At 38.0% G+C, this 20,395-nt stretch overlaps 1 protein-coding gene across 3 annotated transcripts in view; it reads right to left on the reverse strand.

Annotated features, from left to right (window-relative positions):
- Positions 1–3,904: 3,904 nt before the first annotated feature.
- Positions 3,905–20,395, reverse strand: part of LAMP2 (lysosomal associated membrane protein 2) — a 37,965-nt gene continuing 21,474 nt past the window's right edge. Inside the window, exons 7-9 of one of the 3 annotated variants that reach the window (XM_006048799.3) lie at positions 18,691–18,754; positions 18,121–18,285; positions 3,905–6,477 (exon numbers count right to left, since the gene is read on the reverse strand). In XM_006048799.3, coding sequence (XP_006048861.2) covers positions 6,335–6,477; positions 18,121–18,285; positions 18,691–18,754 — 372 coding nt within the window. In that variant the 3' untranslated portion in view covers positions 3,905–6,334. Of the gene's footprint in view, positions 6,478–8,709; positions 9,220–13,492; positions 15,507–18,120; positions 18,286–18,690; positions 18,755–20,395 lie in introns of those variants that run through there. The other 2 variants (XM_006048800.3, XM_006048801.3) reach the window with 2 other exon arrangements.

A 20,395-nucleotide genomic window follows, 5' to 3' on the forward strand; every position in this document is an offset into this window, starting at 1 on the left:
TATCACTCATTTTTTTTCTAAATTTTCTTGGTAGTTATCACCTGTTTATTCTCAGTTGAAGCTTTATAATTTAACTCTATTCCTGAGTCTCAAATGTACTTCTTCAACTGGATTCTGTGAGACTTATACAATCACTTCAAAATTCGTTGCTCTTTTTATAACCTAGTTTGAGTGGATTTCTGCTCCTTAAGGCTTTATCTCAGCCCTATTCTCTCTTCACTTCCTCTTTCCATGATCTTGTCTAAACATTTGACATCTATCATCTTTAGGAAGAAGATTCCAACCTATATGATTTTTTTAAAAGCTCATGTTTATGTGAGCTTACTTTGTAAATTTGGTGGCATTATCTTATTTAATTCCCTTTAAAACCCTACAAGATAGTAAGTAGAAGGCAGTACCATCTCCATCTTACAAATGGAGAAACCTAGGCTTAGAGAAGTTGAATAACTTGTCCAAGTTACTTATCACCCTGATGTGTGTCAAGAGCAAGGATGAAAATTCTTCTCTGATATACCTGCCATGCTATGCTATGTAGCATTTAAAAAGAAGGAAACATGAATATTAAATACTGTCTGCCTTAAAGTGGAAAATCATAGCCGCCAGACTTTTGTTTTTGGAATTGAAGAGGACACAAGAAGCAGTATGTCATACTGAAGGGAGGTTGTAATGGTAGCATGCTTACGGCTTGGCTCTGAATCCCAGATGCATTCAGTGGATTAATGGTAGGTGTTACAATGCAGGAATAGTACTCTCCACAGTGCCTGATGCATATCAACTCTAAGATGTACATTTTTTTTTCACATTTTTGAGAACAGTAGGCCTCTCCCAGTTTAACAAGTATTTATCTTACAACTGATAGCATCTTAGATTTGACAAAACAGGTATTAAGGAGTTAGTGTTTAGCTATTACTACAAAAAATGACCACTTATCCATCAGCAAATATTTATTCAGTGTGAACCGTGTGTCAGGCACTAGAGACTGGAACAGCCTAGTAAACATTGCAGATTCCTGCTTTCATGAAGTTTACCTTCTAGTGGGAAGCATACATGAAATACAGATTAGCAAGTAAAATAAATAGTATGTCAGATGGTAACGGGTGGTAAGTAATGTAAGTGAAACAGACTAAAGGGGATGGGAAGTGGTGTAGGGGAGAACACTGGAGTTATAGAGTGGTCAAGGAATGCTTCCCTGACTAGGTGACATTTGAAGAAACCTAAATGGGACTAGTGGAGAAGGCAATGGCACCCCACTCCAGTACTCTTGCCTGGGAAATCCCATGGACGGAGGAACCTGGTGGGCTGCAGTCCATGGGGTCGCTAAGAGTCGGACACGACTGAGCGTCTTCACTTTCACTTTTCACTTTCATGTATTGGAGAAGGAAATGGCAACCCAATCCAGTGTTCTTGCCTGGAGAATCCCAGGGATGGGGAAGCCTGGTGGGCTGCCGTCTATGGGGTCGCACAGAGTCGGACACGATTGAAGTGACTTAGCAGCAGCAAATGGGACTAGAGGATGAACCGTGAGGATAGCTAGGGGATCTTTTCAGGTAGAAGGCAGAGCAAACACAAGGGCCTTGAAGGGAAGACACCCTGAGGGTCTTTGAGGAGTAGCAAGAGGGCCAGTATGGCTGGAGAGGAGGGAGTACAGGAGAGCAGATAAGGTGGGAGCGAAGAGTTGCACATTATGGCTGGAAAATAAGTAGGCGAATAAGGGCTTCCCTGTTGGCTCAGCAGTAAAGAACATGCCTGCAATGCAGAAGACGTGGGTTCGATCCCTGATCAGGAAGATCCCTTGGAGAAGGAAATGGCAACCCACTCCAGTATTCTTACCTGGAAAATCCCATGGACAGAGGCACCTGGCAGGCTACAGTCCATGGGGTCACAAGGAGTTGGACATGACTGAGCAACCAACAACAAATGTGAATGAGGATTTCTTTTTTTAAAAAATTGTTTATTTAATTGGAGGCTAATTACAATATTGTGGTGGTTTTTGCCATACATCAACATGAATCAGCCACAGGTATACATGTGTCCCCCCATCCTGAACCCCCCTCCCACCTCCCTCTCCACCCCATCCCTCTGGGTCGTCTCAGAGCACCAGCTTTGAGTGCCCTGCTTCATGTATCAAACTTGTACTGGTTATCTGTTTTACCTATGGTGATATACATGTTTCAATGCCCTCTCAGAAAGGCTCTAGATAATAGGAGGAACTGCATACTGGGGCTCAGAACCATCCAGCAAGGACTGCCAAGTGTCATGGCTACACTGCACTTAAAGTTAGGGGATGGCTGGGGGGTAGGGATGACATTAATTTAGGTAAAGTGAGGAGACAGATCCATTTAGTCTCTTAAACACACTAATGCACGGTCAGAATGATTCATGGTGCAGAACAGTTTGAGGACAGAATGATAATGATACGTGATCAGAATAACTAGATGAAGCCACTCTGAAGAAGTGACATTCAGGGCTTAACATCTCTAACGAGGTGCAGCACAAACTGGCCTTGGTTTGATCTTTCACAATGCACACTGCCACCACATTCACTCTCGCGTCAACTGGGCTGAACTAAACTCAAGTTATTTTAAGAATACTGAAGAACATTTATAGGGTGACTTCATGCAGGCAGAAGAGTATAGAAGTCAGATTTCTGTAACCATTTAATGTAAGGTATATGCTTCTTTTTAATCTATTCTTTCTTAGAAGCCAAGATGCATGGTGGTGAAGAGCACGGTCTTTGAAGGCAGACGGAACTGGGTTCAAATGTCAGTTTCATCACTTACTCTTTGTGGGACTTTTGTTAAATAACAGCTCAAACCTCAGTTATCTCCTCTGTAAACTGGGAATGATACCACCCAACCTCAGAGAGTTGCTGTGAGGATTAAGTGAATGAAATGTGTGTATAAAGTGCACAGCACTGTAATTGCTCAATACAACTAGAGCTGCATTTTCCTACTAAAAATGAATCGGGCGCCAAGATTTTTCCTGTTCACGCTCTCTTGAAATAAAGGGACTCAAATTTACACTGCCATCAAAATACAATAAAAAGACAATAACAGTAAAGAGAAAGCAAAACGTTTCCTTAGAATTCTAAAGGCAGTTCTAGCACTTACAGTATACACACTGAACTTAAAAAAGATGGGCCTCCACACTGACTTTTTAGATAGATGGCAACATATATGCAAACACTCTACTTGCTATCTATAAAGTGCTTCTTTCAGAGGTTTTGTGAGGTGCAGAGTTATGAAATATATTCAGCTGAGAGAAGACAGACGACCCCCTCCCCTCAGTCCCACAAATGCAAGGTAAGGCCATTTTTTTGACTGAATTAAAGCCCATTAAACATTTAACAATCAGAAAATGAAACCCGTTATTCAGAACTATGGAGAGATCCAAAGTTCAATCCCTTCTCCCACCAAAAATGTCTCTTAAGTAAAAAGGAATGTGTGCCATTTAATCCAGTCATATAACATTTGAGCATTAGACTGGGTTATCAGGAATTCAGAGGAATTTTCAGAAAATGGATAGCTCCTCTTCTGCCCCTGTCATATCCCTGAGGTGTTTATCTTGCTCAGAATGGAACCAATTTCAACAGTGAATACAGTTTATCAATGCAGATAGATATATTAAAAGTACAATTATTATGAAGCTCTTAAATTTGATTTTTATATTTTATTTTCAATATCTTCTTGGAATTTTCATGACCATATAGGCCCCCATATTTGAGATGTCTACATTAAAGGTTCTAATGCCTTAATGACTGCCCTATGTAAATGTGCAGACCTATGAGATTATGTAAGTCCTATTGACAATTCAAGAGACAAAAATTTGAGGAACTCAGTTATACAAACCAATCCAACCTCTAAATACTGAGATCATGGAATAAAAATGAAGTTATCCATAATAATATAGATTGAATGATCTTTATTATATTTTCATCCACCGATCTAAAATTCACACATATCAGATGAAACAGGAGTGCCACAGTATGCTTTATTTTGTAGGTATTAATTAGTTCACTATACTGATATATCCAAAACTTTAGGTAGCAGCAAGCATCAGTTCTTCCCAAGCAGCTCAGGTGAAAATAATTCTTTATATTCATGAGTTCAAAGCCCCACTACCTGATCCACTGTTGTACTGACATAAAAATGAACCCAGTGAGCAAAGCTTATTGAACACTCAGTTCATAGATTTGGGGCTTCCTGTATTTTATTGGAATTGAAGCAGTTTTTGTTCTAACCATCTGATAATTTTATATTTTAATTAATCTTAATTCTCAAGAATTAAACATGTTTGCTAATTATCTAAGATAAAACCATGATACTCACTGAAGAATTAATGATGTTAGTCTCCTACCCAACAGGTAGAAAACTTTTAAATGAACCCATACTTCTAAATGTATCTGAATTTTCCAACCCATATACCTGGCAAGGTCACAAGCTGATTTAAATAACCTGGCTTTTAGACAATCATCTCAAAAATATTTATTGAAACGAAGCCATTGTTCTTTATGGTGCCATCACTCTGACTAAATAACAGCTAATCAACTGTTTTCACACACACACAAAAATTTTTTAATAAAACATTCTTTATATACTTAGCAAATCGAGGAGAGCTCAAGTCTGCAAGTCAGAACTAGAAAGTTCTAAGGGAAGTGTAGTTGAGCATTCTGACTTTCTACTCCAGTTTGGAATATATGCTTTTGAGGTGCACATATAAAGATAGTAAAGAAAGATGTTGATGATTTTTTTTTTTTAAATGCAAGTTTCCAGTCCCAATTATTGGCAGAGTTCTGGCATCACTTAATGGCAGCAATACAGTGGAGAGCATCTGCACTGTGCTGAGAGGTAGATGGGGATCTTATCCTTGGGTTTAATAACAAACTTTATTTAAGGTTTAAGCCTAATTTTTTAATCCAAGAAAGTTTTTAAAGCGAAGACAGATCTTTGGAAGACGCTTGTTTTTTAGTTACATAGAGAGAAAATAGCTTGATAAAATCAGCATCTGCCTTCATGGGAATCATGCAAATCACATGTGTGCAAAGCTGCACACTAGCGAGATACAGCACTGTGCTTCCAAATCACAGGGTGATTCAATAGCCTGGCCAACCAAGCAGACACTGGGAGGAGAGGCCTCTAGTATCTGACTCCAGCAGCCAGAGCCATTAGAGGTCCCTACGAGTCTGTTATCAAGATCAACAAATTTACAGAATATTCCTGGTCCAGCTTTGGCCAGGCAGCCATCTGACTGATGATACTTCAGGGCCCACTAGTTTCTAGAGTTAGCACTTGCTGTTGTAAGAAAAAGAAGCCAACACATTAAAAATTTATCAATTAGAACTTATTCATACAGGGGACGAGAGAGTGCAGACGGCACACAAAATAAAGCTTCATCTTGTTCTTTTTTAGTGGAGGATGAAGTAACTTTCTGAACAAGGCAAGCCTCCATGGGGAAAAAAAATTCTAATTCATAACTCTAAAAAAAAAAAAATAACCCAGGGAATTCCCTGGTGGTCCAGTGGTTAAGACCCTGCACTTCCACTGCAGGGGTCAAGGATTCAATGCCTGGTGGAAGAACTAAGATCACGCGTGTTGTGTTGTGCAGTACGGCAAAAAAATTTGGTATGAACACCTTAAAAATAAAAGGGGTTGTAGATCTTACTTCAACCTTCAGCATAAATGGCAAGTCTGAGATAGTCAATATATTCCAAACTCTAGTAGGAAAAAAAAGACGTCCTTGTTAAAATAGAGTAGCCACTAATCGTAATTAAGAAAACAGCCAGACTTTTGCTATTAAATACAATATTGGGAAAACATTCCTTTCTTTCTAACTAGCAGAAAAATCAAGATTTAAATAATCTTGGGAAAACTACGTCTGATGACAAACCAAATTTTATGTTTGCCACCAATGAAAATGAATTCCATTATGTTCTTGAATTTATTTTCTGAAGCAAGTTAAATTCTCCAACAGCTTTGATTTTGCAAATAATGTCAAAGAGGCAAAATACAAGTAACTGCAACATATAAAATTACCCTTCAATAGCAATGCTTTCATAATTGGAGTCAGAGGCTTAAAATCATTATTTACTAAAAAAGATACTGTAAGCCACAATTTTTCTTTCAATTACACTTTTACAAAGGAACAAAATATAGAAAAATAAAAAACAGAAATTGGTCCTAAGAGTGCTACTCATGCCCAAGTTAGCTAGCAACTCACTGAGGTTAATCTGCATATCCCAAACAATTGCACAGCATTTCCTGGCTTTTAGCCAATGGAAGACATAACTTCTGATAGCCAAAAAATAAAAATAAAAGAACCTACTAGATTTAATTGATTACACAGATTGATAACCAGTACGACTTTTCCTTCTTCCAATCATATAAGAGATAAAGACAACAATTATAAGGAAGCCCAAGGCCACACCCACTGCAACAGGAATAAGAAAGTTGAGGTCAGAGTCAGCAGAACATTCTTCAGCTGTCAGAAAAGAACAGACAGAAAGCAAGGAAAGGAAATTAGTAAGGAATGCAATTAAGCAGAAACAAGCAAACAAGAAACAAGCATTTTGAATGTGTACATAGGTTAGTCTTTTAGAGCATTACCCCATCTTCTATTTTTACTATATCCACCCAAATATTAACATTTCCAACTAACCAATCCTCCTGTATCTCACTGTCACTTCATCTTTAATCACACCTAATTCCTCAGTACAAAACCATAAGTTAAGGGGACAACGGGAAAGGGTCTGAAACAAAGAAGTGTGCTTGCCTAATATGGGAAGACTTTATGCTGAATTGTCTAATAGCACCATGGGAAAAGAGAATAAAACCACCGCCTGTGTATTTCCCCACTCCCTTCCTACCTTGCCACAACTGTTATGAAAATATAAATAAAAATTCTGAATGAGTAATAAAATTCAAGTTAAAAAGGATTTACGATCAAGAAAATGCAGTATAATGTTTTTCATACAAGCATTAGGTAACTGTCAGGTTATATTACTTTTCACTGAGCAGTGGCCTGGAATAAAAGCAGAATCCAGTGGATACCACTGGACCACCAAGAAGGCTGTGTGCACGCGCAATGTAGATTCTGAGCTCTGGACTGAGACAGAACTGAGTTTAAATCTTGACTCCTTCAAGTACTAGCTAAAGGACCTTGGTCAAGTAATTAAACTGAGCTTCACCTTCCTCAACTATAAAAGGGGATAATACTTACATTATAAGGTATCTAAGGATTAAAAACAATTATATTTCTAAAATATCTGATACACATCAGAAGGTCAACAAGTGTTTACTCCCTTCTCTTTTCCTCTCATGTTTGTGATCCCATCCAAGGAGATTTTAGGCTTTGAAGTAGCAAACAGATCAAAATAGGAGGCATTCAAAAAGCCAACATTACCTTCAAAAATATTTAAGCAAAGTTGGTGTCATATATCATTTATTGGAAGTAATTAGTACAGAAACTCGAAGTGTCCAATGCTGATCTCATAGTTTCAAGTTTAAACCAGTTTTACTATTGAGTGATTAGATTTCATTGGGACTCTTTTAAATAAAAATGGTAATAGTGCTTTTGTTGTCCACTAGATATATAACCTCAGTGAAGTCACTTCTCTTCTTCTGTGAAAATTACGGGGTATAGAGTAAAGTCTTTAAGGTCCTTTATAAATCTCATGCACTTAACAAATGTGGTATTTGGTGTGATTTATGATCTAACAATAACTTGCTTTTTTTACTATAATCTTTTTCTCCTCTTGAATTTTTGTCATGCATAAAAAGTTGCTACCATTCTGAATATATAATATGAATTTCAGCAATGACAATAGCTTTTATTAAAAGGATTTACTATATTTTACTGAAAGCTTTCTGAGACTGATAGCTGGGTGCCAAAATACTGATTAGTGAGTTATAAAAATTCTGAACAAGTCAATATATACATAGAATGAATTAATAAAATAATCACTTCAATGTGAAATTCTCAAGCTTCCTTTTTATGTCTATACATTCAGTATCTGTGCTGCACTTCTAACATGGAGCATGCTTAGATAGGGGCTGATTCTCTAGTTCATTTTAACACCAACAGCTTCTCTCTATACCCCCATCTATGCTCTGCCCCACAGGGGCTGTCTTGGAAAAACTAAGAGCGTAGTTGCTATGCCTCACTGCCTGCCTTTTGAGATTGCTGTTAGCTTACATTTCCTAAGTACCAGTCTGATGACAACACTAAATAGATTTTAATGCTCCAGAGATCAACAAGATGAGGTAGAGAAACACAACACAATCTCTCCCAATTAGTTCATAGAATATTTCTATCTTTCAATGCTAATTGGGCATCCAAGGAAGAGAAAAACACTAAAAAAAAAAAAAGGCAAGTGGTTAAACATGTTTGAATCTTTTCAGTCTATACTGCTGAAAAAGAAACATTTTTTTAAAAAGCTCTTAATTCTGAAGCCAGTTTAAGCTCTGTTGTAGTCTCTTGGGTCTGTTTTATACCTAGGGAAAAATCACAAGCCTAAGATACTGACTTCAGCTTCAAAGAAGTCAGCAAAAGTCACATAAAATGCTGACACCTGAGGACATTCAACTGAAAACCAAGTTTAAGCATATGATGGGCATTCATGCCACATCAACATTAATTTAATTAATTATATGCAAAGGCACTGTGATGAGTTTAAATCAGGATAGTTCTTATACACTGAAAACAGAACACCGGTAGTGAAACAATATTTATTAATTCCATGAAGACACAACTACACATTCAACCTCCATAATGGCCATGTTAATAAGTTTCAGGCATCTTAGGTTAGGATCCAAATTTGGCCAAGGCTTCTTAAGATAGACCTTGAAACACTGCACACCCATGTTCTTTTCAACAAATTTGTCTTCAGGAACAGTTAACACGATGCTTTTTCAGTTTTAAGCAGTTCTATTTACAGTTTTTACTAATAAAGAATGATCTCAAAATGCTGGGACTAATTTAAGACTTAATGTTTTGCTATCTTCACAAAATATTTCAAAACTGAAAAGGAAGAAAATCTTGTTATGTGCATGTATTTTTATATAATCAATCAGAATGCAGGTTTCTAAAATTGCTCATATCCAGCATGATGGCGCTTGAGACCAATAAAGTAAGCCAGCAACACTAGAATAAGCACTCCTGCCAAGGCTGCTCCCACCGCTATGGGCACAAGGAAGTTGTCGTCATCTGCACTGCAGTCTTGAGCTAGATGTGGAGAAAGGACAATTGAGAACAAAAACAGTGACAACATTTCTAATGTGTACACTTTTTAAGTTAAAATGACAGTTCTTCCCAACACACACATTCGTTTTTCACACCCAGGCAACAAATCACTGGCACTCATTACTAGCAGATGAGATGGTCCCACGAAAGTGATTTTCCAAATAACCAAAACATACTTTTAAGTACCGCCCCCCCCAAATGCAGTCATTTTGGATGAAAGACATAAAACAATCACCTACTTCCCAGATTTCTTAAATGGAAGATAATGGATAAATATATTTAGCCTTTCCTTGATGATCAAGCTGTGAGCTTTCAGAAGCAAACTGTTATGAAGTTGAAGAAGCATAGTGCCAGGTGCCCCACAGATTAGGAAGCAATAATGAAATGAGCCAAATAACCAACTATACAAAGCAGATAGAAGACTCAATGCAGAGCAATACGGGTTCATTTAGTAGTGAGGAAAGGTGTCAACCGGCCCAGATTAAATAACTATTAGCCTCAAGATTTCAGTCTGGTATAGGAGTCAGACAAGAGAATCAGTGGTTACAATTTCAAAATGTGCTGTAACAGGGGCAGGGAACACACAAAGTGTTATCGAACTTTTTTCAGAGGCGCACTCAACTCAGCCTTGTTACCCAAGACATAGTTTGAAAAAGGTGACACGAGAGCTGAGATGTTAAGAATGAGTAGGAATTAGCTGTGCATGTAATGGGTCAAGGGCATTCCAGGTATAGAAAACAGCATAGACAAAAATATGGACCCATGGATGGTAACAAAACACAGGGCTTTGGGTGAAATGTAAGCAGGCTGGCATAGCTAAAACAATGTATTAAGAAATACTCTTGGAAAAGAGGTGGAAATAGGATGTTAGGACCAGCTTACAAAGGCATTGTATGCTCTAGGTAGTCTGGCCTTATACTGATAGCAAAAAAAAAAAAAAAAATTTGCAGAATTTTAAGCAGGATATTTGTTTCAGAAGTTATGGGAGATGGAAGGCTGGAGGTATTGTTAGGAAGCAACTCTACTGCTAGAAGCCAGATGACCAATAATTTGATCCTGAACTCAGTAATGTGCAGATGTAGGAGGGATAGACTAGAGATCCAATGAGAAGACAGAATTGACCAAATGGATGTAGGCGGTGTGGTAGGAGATAATAGAATGGCTTCCAATTCCATGCTTTGGTGATTAGGTAGATGCTGGTGCCATTCATGGTGATAAGGAATACAGAGGAATAATATGCATTTCAGTTTTATATGTAATTATTTTTGTGAGGGTTAATTTTTTAATCTTTAAAATCTGTGTGTTGGGAGAGGGTAAAGAGGGATCTGTGGAAGAGGGAGACATTCAAGTTTCAGATACCTGCGTCTTAACCAAGTGGTTGATGTACATAAGTGATAGGTCAAACCAGGGACAGCAAGGGCAGATAAAGTAAGAGGGTCAGGGACAAAACCCTTTGAAGAATAAAGGAGTAGGGAAAAGTAGGAAAGGTAGGTAGAAAATGGTGCCTCAGAAGCCAAGGAAACAAAGTTTCCATTATCATGGGAGAATACTGTCAATTACTAGAGATGCCTGAGAAATGTCCACTGGTTGAAGCAATACAGAGGGTGGGGGCTAGGAGTCATATTGTTGCAGGTTTAAGAGTGAGTGGGAAGTGATTGCTTAGGAGATCAAGAACTTGGGATGAGGAACACAGTATTTGTTATGAGAAGTTTAGAGGGACCAAAGAAAGGTAGACAGCAGGGGGACACAGGGTCAAGAAAGGATATCTTCTGGGTGGAAGGGACTTAAGTGGTTACACGATCAAGGAAAAAGCCATGAGTTTTTTACAGGTTGAAGATGCCTCCTGGGAGGCAGGAGAAATGCAATTCTAGAAGCACTGACCAGAAGAAAACCTACTGAGACTCTAGAAGAAAAGAATAGTGTAGATGGTGGTATGTTTGCAGAGACAGAAGCAGCTAGTATGTTGAACCACAACTTCTATTTTCCATTTCTTTGCCTCTTACTGCCCTAATTCTCCTCCTTGCTTGCAATTTACCAGGGATTGATAAATCAGATAATTATGCTTATTAGAATTGTGCCCAAAAGAATGAATAGCTGCAAGGCAAATCTGTATTTTCATGTAGGAAATGTGCCAGCCTTTCACTAGTCTCTGGAGCAATAACTGGGAACAATATGCAATCCTAGAGTTTATGGACTTTGTGACATCAACTTTGGCTGCCAGCTCAATGATCTTTTTCACTTGCTTCTTGGTTTTGTTAACAATCAGGATAGCTAAGATTGCCAGATGTGACTTTTGTGGATTTATGGTGTTAAGATCACCCAGTGAGCTCCTCCCCTTCAATTTCCCAAATTACCAGCCAGCATATAAACACTTGGGTGACATGTACCATAAAGTATCATGCCTTGGATTTTATATAACTTGGCTTTTAAAAAATTCATTAGTAGATTAATTTCTTATTCTGGAAACAAATTCAAACTCCTCTCTTTTCCAAATTGGGTATTTGACCCAATTTGAAACTACTGAAACAACTTTAATAAATACTGCCAATAAGGCTTTCATGTAAGACAAATATTCTTAGATCAAAAAGGCAATTCCACTAATACAAAGATCTTTCTAGATGCTGTCATTTACCTAAAATGTTCTCAACTAGTATGTGAAGTATTAATTTATAATAACTATTGATTTTATGAATTCAACCTGCAAAAGTTCTTCAGGTAATGGAAAGATGTTTTGGTAAACAGAAATTTTAATAAAATCACATCTTGAAGAAAAACCTCCTTCTGTAAGTCATTCTGACCTGCTCTATCTGCCTAATGTACACTTGAGACCATACTGAAAATATTTCTGGAGAATGGAAAAGTGGAAGAGTTTAATAATCACAGAATCAGTGAAGAATTTTAGAGGTAAAATTTCATGGCCATTGAAATCTCAAGGAAAATGTTCACGGAGATTTTAAAAATGCTGTTAATCTTCAATTTTCTGTTAGTTCAGAAATTTGTCAGATACACTTTTCAGGGTGAGGGTTGAAAAGTCAAGATGTACATTTATAATAAAATAGAAAACAAACACCTCTTTAAAACCAATGAGTCAATTTCTCTTTGGAAGAATCAACATTAAGAAGCATTCTTATGTGACATTTATCACCTATCTTTTAGATATACAGTCAAACCACTTGAAGTTTATTATACGGATCTGAAAAGATCCTTGAAGCTACTCTACACTAGTTTCAAAAATATGATAATTATTGATGCAGATAATTAGGTACTAGGATAAAAGATCAGGAGATAAGTAGGATAAAGATGAGCCTAAGACAGTATAATATTATCTACTTAAATAAACAGAAATAAAAATACTATAATCCTAAAAATATCTTGATTCTTTTAAGAATTCCTCCTAAAAAATTGCAATAAACTTCAGACGGTATGTTTTACACTTGATGAAAATATGCTTTTTATTCCTAACAAGTAGCTTATCAGGTTTCTTCTAAAAATACTCAGATGTATATTTTCTTCACTGAAATGAAAAATTTCACTCAAAGAAATAAAAGTAACAAGACTTGAAAACCCTCAACCCCCAGATGAAAAAACTGAGAGACCCCAATTAAGTAGCTTGACCAAAGGCACATGGTTGCTAGTAGAGTTAAGAGCTGTGATGATTAACTGGCAGTCACAGGCTTAACTGGGTAAGCCAGAGGAAAGCCAGCCAGGCTGCTAAATGGTTGTGTGTGATATACTAAGGCAGACTGGGAAGTCATCTAGAAATTGGAAGTTTCATGCATTTTAAGGTGATCTGAGAGAAAGATTACATACAATCCTGTTTTGGCTTGGATCAATAGCTTGGTTTGTGTGGCTGCAATGTACAGATATTAAATATTAGCCTCAATTTAGGTGTTGAGAAAAGTATACAGAGATACTCTGTTGCTTTACTATAAAATATTCTACATCATTGGTTTTCTAACTGGCTACACATTAAGATTCAACTGGGGAGCTTACACACACACACACATACATCCCATACACATCTCATCCCCGACCTGATTTTTACTCTGTAGACACCCCAACATCAGTAAGGACCTATACACACACACACACACACACACACATACACACACCACTCTCCCAGACAGTAATACACAGAACATTCTTGAAATAATTTAGTTCTAGGCATTTCTGAAGTTTTTCCTTTTGGAAGAAATTGCCATTATATAGTATGCAAAATCTAGACTTTAGCCAACAGGAAAGAAATGTGAGCAAATTTCCTTAAGAAATAAAAGAATCTTTATTGTTTGTTTTAGAAGCAATATGTTGAGCAAGTGGACAGTCAAATAACCGAAGAGAAATACCATACATCAACTAGTGGTTTAAACATTTGAGGAAAAAAAACATGAAAAGCATTTACATGGACCAGATTCTTTATACAAATGCTAACCCATGAGAAACACCCAGAAATCAAATAGAGTGTTAGACCATCAAGATGTAAACCCAGTAAAACAAAACTACAAAAGGTACAAAGAACACGTGGCTATACGAAATAATAGCGTGAATAATAGCATATAAACTGGCCCATGTAAAATACGAAAATAGTCAATTAAGTCAGGTTCTCTATAAAACAGTGCTAATTAGAGGTATTTTAATATGAATCAGGTATATAATCTCAAGGTAGAAACTTCTAGAAACATTAACAGCATTAAGCCAGTGCCACTTGCTTGTGCTTCCAATTTTTATTTTTTAAAAAAGCTGCTTTGTTTTGACTCTTGAGAAATATCTAAGGCTCATACTCTTGGAAGCGTTGTCCATTCCTATAAGGGTAACAATTTTACACTAAAACATTATTTAAATAAAAATTTAAAAAAAAATCAGATTTCTATTTAGCCTTTAAAAAGTGCCTTAAGCTGGCAAAGCAGCTCCAAGAAGCTTTCTAGAGAGGGGCTCTAGACATCAGGTGGTGCAGGTGAAATGGACAATTGGTGCCTCTCCCCAGAGCACAAAACTTAACACAAAGTACATGAATTGATGATGCTACTGTAATGAACAATAATAACGTAAGCTTTGATTAGCACTGAACTATTTAAATATGAAAGCCACATTAGTAAATGTAGCCATCAATGCAAGCTGGAAAGGAAGAACAGCTTTTTCGTCAACAAACAGGAGACCAAGACTTTTGGGTTAGGTCCAAGTTCTTTATCTAGGTTCTAGGACATACTGGCATTTCTTCTTTAAGGAAAAGGAAAGAATAAAACAAACTACCACCAACACAGAGACTCAAAGACTAAAGAGAAATCTACATAAATCTAGTGACATTAATATTAGCACTGTGCGTAGGGGCCAATTTATGGGTACAAAGAACTAACACCGCAAATTGGCACTGCCTAGCAATTATCTCTAAAGCATCTAGAAAATGGATTGAAATGCCCAGTTGGAATAGTCTTGTATCTTACCATTTAAAAGGCTGAATTACCCAGTTGTTGTTTTTTTTAAAGCAAGGATTCAACGGTAAGATTAACACCTATTCTAAAATTTTAAAAGCTTTTGTATCTTTTGTCACTAGAGCCATATTAAGTACAAGTGTACTCAAAAGGCATTAGAAAAGCATGCATTGCTAAGAATATAATACTATTAGACCCTGTTCACATCTATTGGCATATCTCTCATAGTCAAATATGCAGCAATGCCAAAGCAGCTAAGTTAACCTGCAAACAAAATCACTAAGAAATGCAAAATGAGCAAGTACAAATCCACCATAGAATGTGTTGTCTCAACTTGACTACATAGGAGGGTGGGGAGGGAGTTAAGCTCTTTTTCCTAAACTGTGTATTTCTAATCAGAGTGTCTAAAGTGACAACAATGAAATACTAATTCAAGACAATGTGAAACAGAATCTATAATCCATGCGATTTTGCACATTTGGGGGGGGGCGCTATAAAAATGTTTTAAATTCCTTAGTTGGAAAAGCCAAAATCATGTGATTAATTTATAGTTTATCATTTTAGGGGTGTTTTTATCTATTTGAGTTTGAAATCCCCCAACACCACCTGTTTTAAGATCAGCACTGTAAACTATATATACCTTAAGTTGAACAGTATTGCATGTTGGAATTTGTACTTGCTTTTATTATCATGTAGATTAGTGTTACAGAGTCTGATATCCAGCATAACTTTTTCTTCTGCCAATTAGGTAAGCAATCACTATAACGATAATCAAGCCTGAAAGACCAGCACCAACTATAATTGGTATTAAAATGGTGTCATCATCCAGCGAACACTCTTGGGCTGTAGGTGAGAAAAAGTGTGTAACAAAGAATGAGTATAATAAAAAAAGAAATGATGTTCCAAAAGTAAAAGATGTTCATTAAAAAGTCAGAAAATGCTCTTAAAAGATCAACTTTAAGTAATTAAGACAGGTCTATTTTTATGATAAAGCTACATAAATTATGGATTGTTCTAGAATCAAAATCCTAAAACTTATTTGTCCTTTCATTCATGTGTTTGTATATATTAGATATATATGCATGTGTACTCATTTATGTAAAACACATACATGTGTCTATATCTCTTTGTTTATATATTCCAAGTGCTTTCCAAAACAGGAGTATTACTTTATCAGAAATGAAGGGAGCCAATCTAGCCAGATTTCTACATAGCCAGTTGAGACTCTTCATGGCAGAGTGATGTCTTTAGGGAAACTGGGAGCAGATCAGGAAGGTTTCATCATGGGATCCGAAGAGCCACACTATAGCCTGTGAACCAAATCTGGCCCAAAGGCTAAAAAAGTGCCTTTTGAACATTTTTAAATGATTGGCGGGGGTGGGGGGACAAAAACAAAAAAAGATGATTTTGTGATTCGTGTGAATTACATGAAATTCAAGTTTCTGGTATCCACAAGGCAAGTTTTACTGGAAAACAGCCACGTTCACTTGTTTATTGCCTGTGGCTCTTTTTCATGCCTCAACGGCAGAGCTCAATAGTTGTGACAGAGACCATATGGCCTCCAAAGCTGAAACGCTGTGTGAGCCTTTACAAAAAAAGCCTGCAGATTCTCAACTTTGAGGAAATGCTTCTAGTGGCTGCTAAAGCCCAGAAACTGAGACCTCTGACTAATTTGTGTGTTTACCACATTTATCAAATCACAGGGGCTATCTTTTCCATTTCTAGGGAGCAGTCTGATTCAGTAAAATCCAATCAACACTCTTACCTTACTGAAAGTCTATTTCCTCCTCCTATACAGTCAAGTATTACCAGTCAAGAACCTAGCTCCACAAATAGATTATACATTCAGTATCAGTACTAAATGTTGTATACTCCTTTGGGTGATATTTTTAATTCTATGTATATGAAAACCAAAGCGGCAAATAAGAGAAAAAACACAGCTCATCTATATTTTAGCTGACTAGATTAACAGGCTTGAGCTGACTGCACACTGCAAATAATCTGAAGTTCTAAACACAAATCTGGACTTAAAATTTGAAGGTTATAATGTAGAGGAGGAGTTTGATAAAGACTCAAAAGTAAAACAATGAAAGGATCAAAATAATTGAGAAGGAAATGGTAACCCACTCCAGTAGTCTAGTAGGGAAAATCCCATGGACAGAGGAGCCTGGTGGGCTACAGTTCATGGGGTCCCAGAGAGCCAGACACAACTGAGTGACTGAGCACACAAGCAAAATCTGACAAAGGGGAAAATGAATTCTTGAGACTATGTTTTAATTGTGATCAACCCCTCTAATCACAAGAATGGTAGGGTCAAGAGCCTAATTTATTCTGGCCTAACGAAGGCCGGCTAGGTGTTCAGCACTACTGCAAAACCGCTGAGCAGCTCACAGCATATTCACTTTCAGATGCAGCTTCCACATTTCTTTCTAAACCATTGAATTCATTGTTGAAAAGGATGGGGATGACTGGTGTGGCTCTGCTCAGCAGAGCTGTGATCCACAAATCATCCATTTTATGTAATCGGGTTTAAAAGACGAGTCAATTAAGGAATTTTATGTACTTTTCCCTCTTCATGCAGATTTTAATCTTATAATGCCAAATGCATCTTTCATAATCGTATAAACACAGTGTAATGAGCCGTTCACAAAGCTTTCACTAAAAATCTGTTAAATACCACCATTAGCCCTGAGTAGACCTTCAAAGAGCCTCATTCACACTGGCACATGCTTTTAAAACTCTCCATATCATTCTAGCTGGCCAAAACATAGGACACATCTGAGGCTTTCCTACCGCAATCTTTTGTCTTAATAAAATGAGACCAAACTGCTTTGAGTATGAAAATGTTTCCAGTGAAAAGATGGCCCCAAGAAGGCAGTCAAGATGCTCAAAAACTGCTGTTCCCCAGTGCCATCCTTCCCACAAATGACAACCCATGGAGGAGTGTCTGTGTCTTATGTTCAGTTCAGTTCAGTCGCTCAGTCGTGTCCGACTCTTTGCGACCCCATGAATCACAGCACGCCAGGCCTCCCTGTCCATTACCAACTCCCGGAGTTCACTCAAAACTCACGTCCATCAAGTCGGTGATGCTATCCAGCCATCTCATCCTTTGTTGTCCCCTTCTCCTCCTGCCCCCAATCCCTCCCAGCATCAGAGTCTTTTCCAATGAGTCAACTCTTCGCATGAGGTGGCCAAAGTATTGTAAAGCTCACTTAAGCACCTATCAGTTTTTAGCTTTAAGAATTTTGCTGCAAATGGTTTTGAGATTACAAAACACACCTAATTTGAGCAAAATGATTAGCTAATACAGTCATACCACTTGCTCAGGGCTACAAGAGTCGAGAGGTGAATTCCTATTTCTCTATTCCAGGGCTTAAATTTCCACAACTCAAAAGAAAAGCCACCTAGCAGTCAACCTATGACCATAAATTATTAATAAAACTTGCTTGATTCTTACCAGTAGAATACTTTCCTTCTGTCACACTGAAAGGCTGAACCCTTAGATCAAAGGTATTTATCTGAAATGCTCCAGACACGGAAACGGTCTGCTCTTTGTTGCACATATAAGAACTTCCCAGGGGAGCATCCCAGTAGCTGAGATTGGTATTTGAAATGCTGTAAACTTTAAAGGAAAAAAAAATGTTAGTAACTTCTTATCCTGTCAATATTTTTTAAAAAGGGGGGAGGGGGGAGACAATCCTGAGGAATTTTCTGTGAACTATGGGAGAGTTTAGGGTACAGGGTCTGCCTACAAAAAGCCATTCTTAAGATCACTAACTAGGTTCCCTATCTCTCTTTGGATGTTGCAACAGTCTAAAACCCAGTCACATTCTTAACTATTACTTACTATGCTTTGAAAATACAAGATATTGCAAAAGATAAAACCGGTTCTAAGTTATGGTCAAAGCCCAATTTTGACATAGAATCTTCTGTTCCATAAAATAAGGCACTTGTCATTAATTATGGTTTGTATTCTTTCAGTGAAACCTATACTCTTCCCCACCCCCCAGGCCAATGTTTTGCTTACCAGAGCCATTAACCAAAATCATGCTGACATTCACCTCCTTCAGATAGAATCGGTTTTCATTTTTCTGTGTGAAAAAAAGCATCCAGTTAGTCAACGCATCACAGCTGTTTACAGACACAGCATCTACGGAAGGAGAGCAATTTAACACTATTACCCAGAAGATACAACCATGGATTAGACCTAGCCCAGTAGCACAAATTGCAAATAAGTCAGGAGACTCAAAATGTGACTGAAACCCTTTTCCTCTTCATTTTTGTTTCCAACTTTGGGACCAGAGATGATGTGCTCACCTGGTTCCCAGACACTCAGCAATTCACTCCCTCCATTCTGATCTGTCACTTTCCAAGCCCTTACCACCTCTAGCCTGGATCACAACAGCCTCTTCACAGGGCTCCCTGCCTTTCTGCCTGTCCAGCTCTGTTTTTCCTCCAATGCTCTTTTCTTTCTGAAGCATTAATCTGATCAGACGATCCTTCTAATTACTTCACCGCTTACTATGTACAAGGTAACACATCAAAGTGTTCCAGGGAGCCAGCAAAATGGACACATTTGGATCCTGCCCCCATTGTGTTTACAATCTGCCAGAGAAGACAAAGAAAAATAAATAACCATACTACAAAAAAGAAAGTGATAAATTATGAATAAAAGGAGAGGAATTCCAACTAGGGAAGGAGCAAAGGCAACAGAAGGTTAGGGGCAGGCCATCCGAATGGGGTAGGATTCAATTAGGAAAGAAGCACAAATGAGTATTCAAGAAGGGAAGAGCCTGAGTAAAGAAGTCAGAAATGAGCATCACCACAAGCACACTGGCATCTGAAAACTTTAAGTGCCAAGCACTGTTCCTAAAACTTTACCCAGGAGGCTTCATGGAAGAATTACAACACCCTATTTTGAGATGGGATAATTGATCCATGGAGGGTGTTGAGCAACTTCCGCAAGGCTACAGAGTTAGCTGGGATTTGACCCCAGGGAGTCTGGCTGTAGAGCCTGAGGGTTGGTTCCTTGGCCACTCTCCTACCACAGTGGATGTGCACAGGGAACATGGTGACGGAGGCAAGAGATTCACGACAAGGGAAAGAAGGAATCATAAAGCTGGATATGCAGGTTACTTGGCACAGCGGGGAGAGAAGGCTTGAACTGCCCCAGGCATGGAATTTAGATGTTTTCTCATTGGCAAAACTAACTACTGCAGGTTTCTGAGAAAGCTGAGCTTCAAGAAGATTCAGCTGATGCCCAAGTACATTATGGGAGGGGAGGAGAAGGGGGATACTAGTTAGGAGGTGGTCTGAAACTAGTTAGGAGGTAAGCAGTAATGGAGGCTAGAATCGGTAGGGAATGAAAACAAGGGGGCAGACTAAGAGAACTTCAGGAGAAAGCACACAGAAGTCTTGACAACACCACCCCATCTCTCCTTGGTTTGCCATTCAAGGCTCTCCACAATTTGTCCCAAACACTCTTCCAAACTTATCATTCACTAAACACGCTCCATGCCTCATTTTCCACCTGGTCTTGATTGTGCTCCTTTATCCAGGGATATTCTGTACTTTTTCACTTACTCCCCTTATACTCCATGTGTACACATCTGACCCATTCTTGAATGTCCAGCTTTAATGCCATCTCTTCTGTAAAACCCTCCTGACTCTCCTCCAGCCAGAATTAATGGCTCATTCCTCTATACTTCCATTGTTGTGTTGGGGCGCTCAGT

The sequence above is a fragment of the Bubalus bubalis genome, chromosome X (genome assembly GCF_019923935.1).
Source record: "Bubalus bubalis isolate 160015118507 breed Murrah chromosome X, NDDB_SH_1, whole genome shotgun sequence".
NCBI lineage: Eukaryota > Metazoa > Chordata > Mammalia > Artiodactyla > Bovidae > Bubalus > Bubalus bubalis.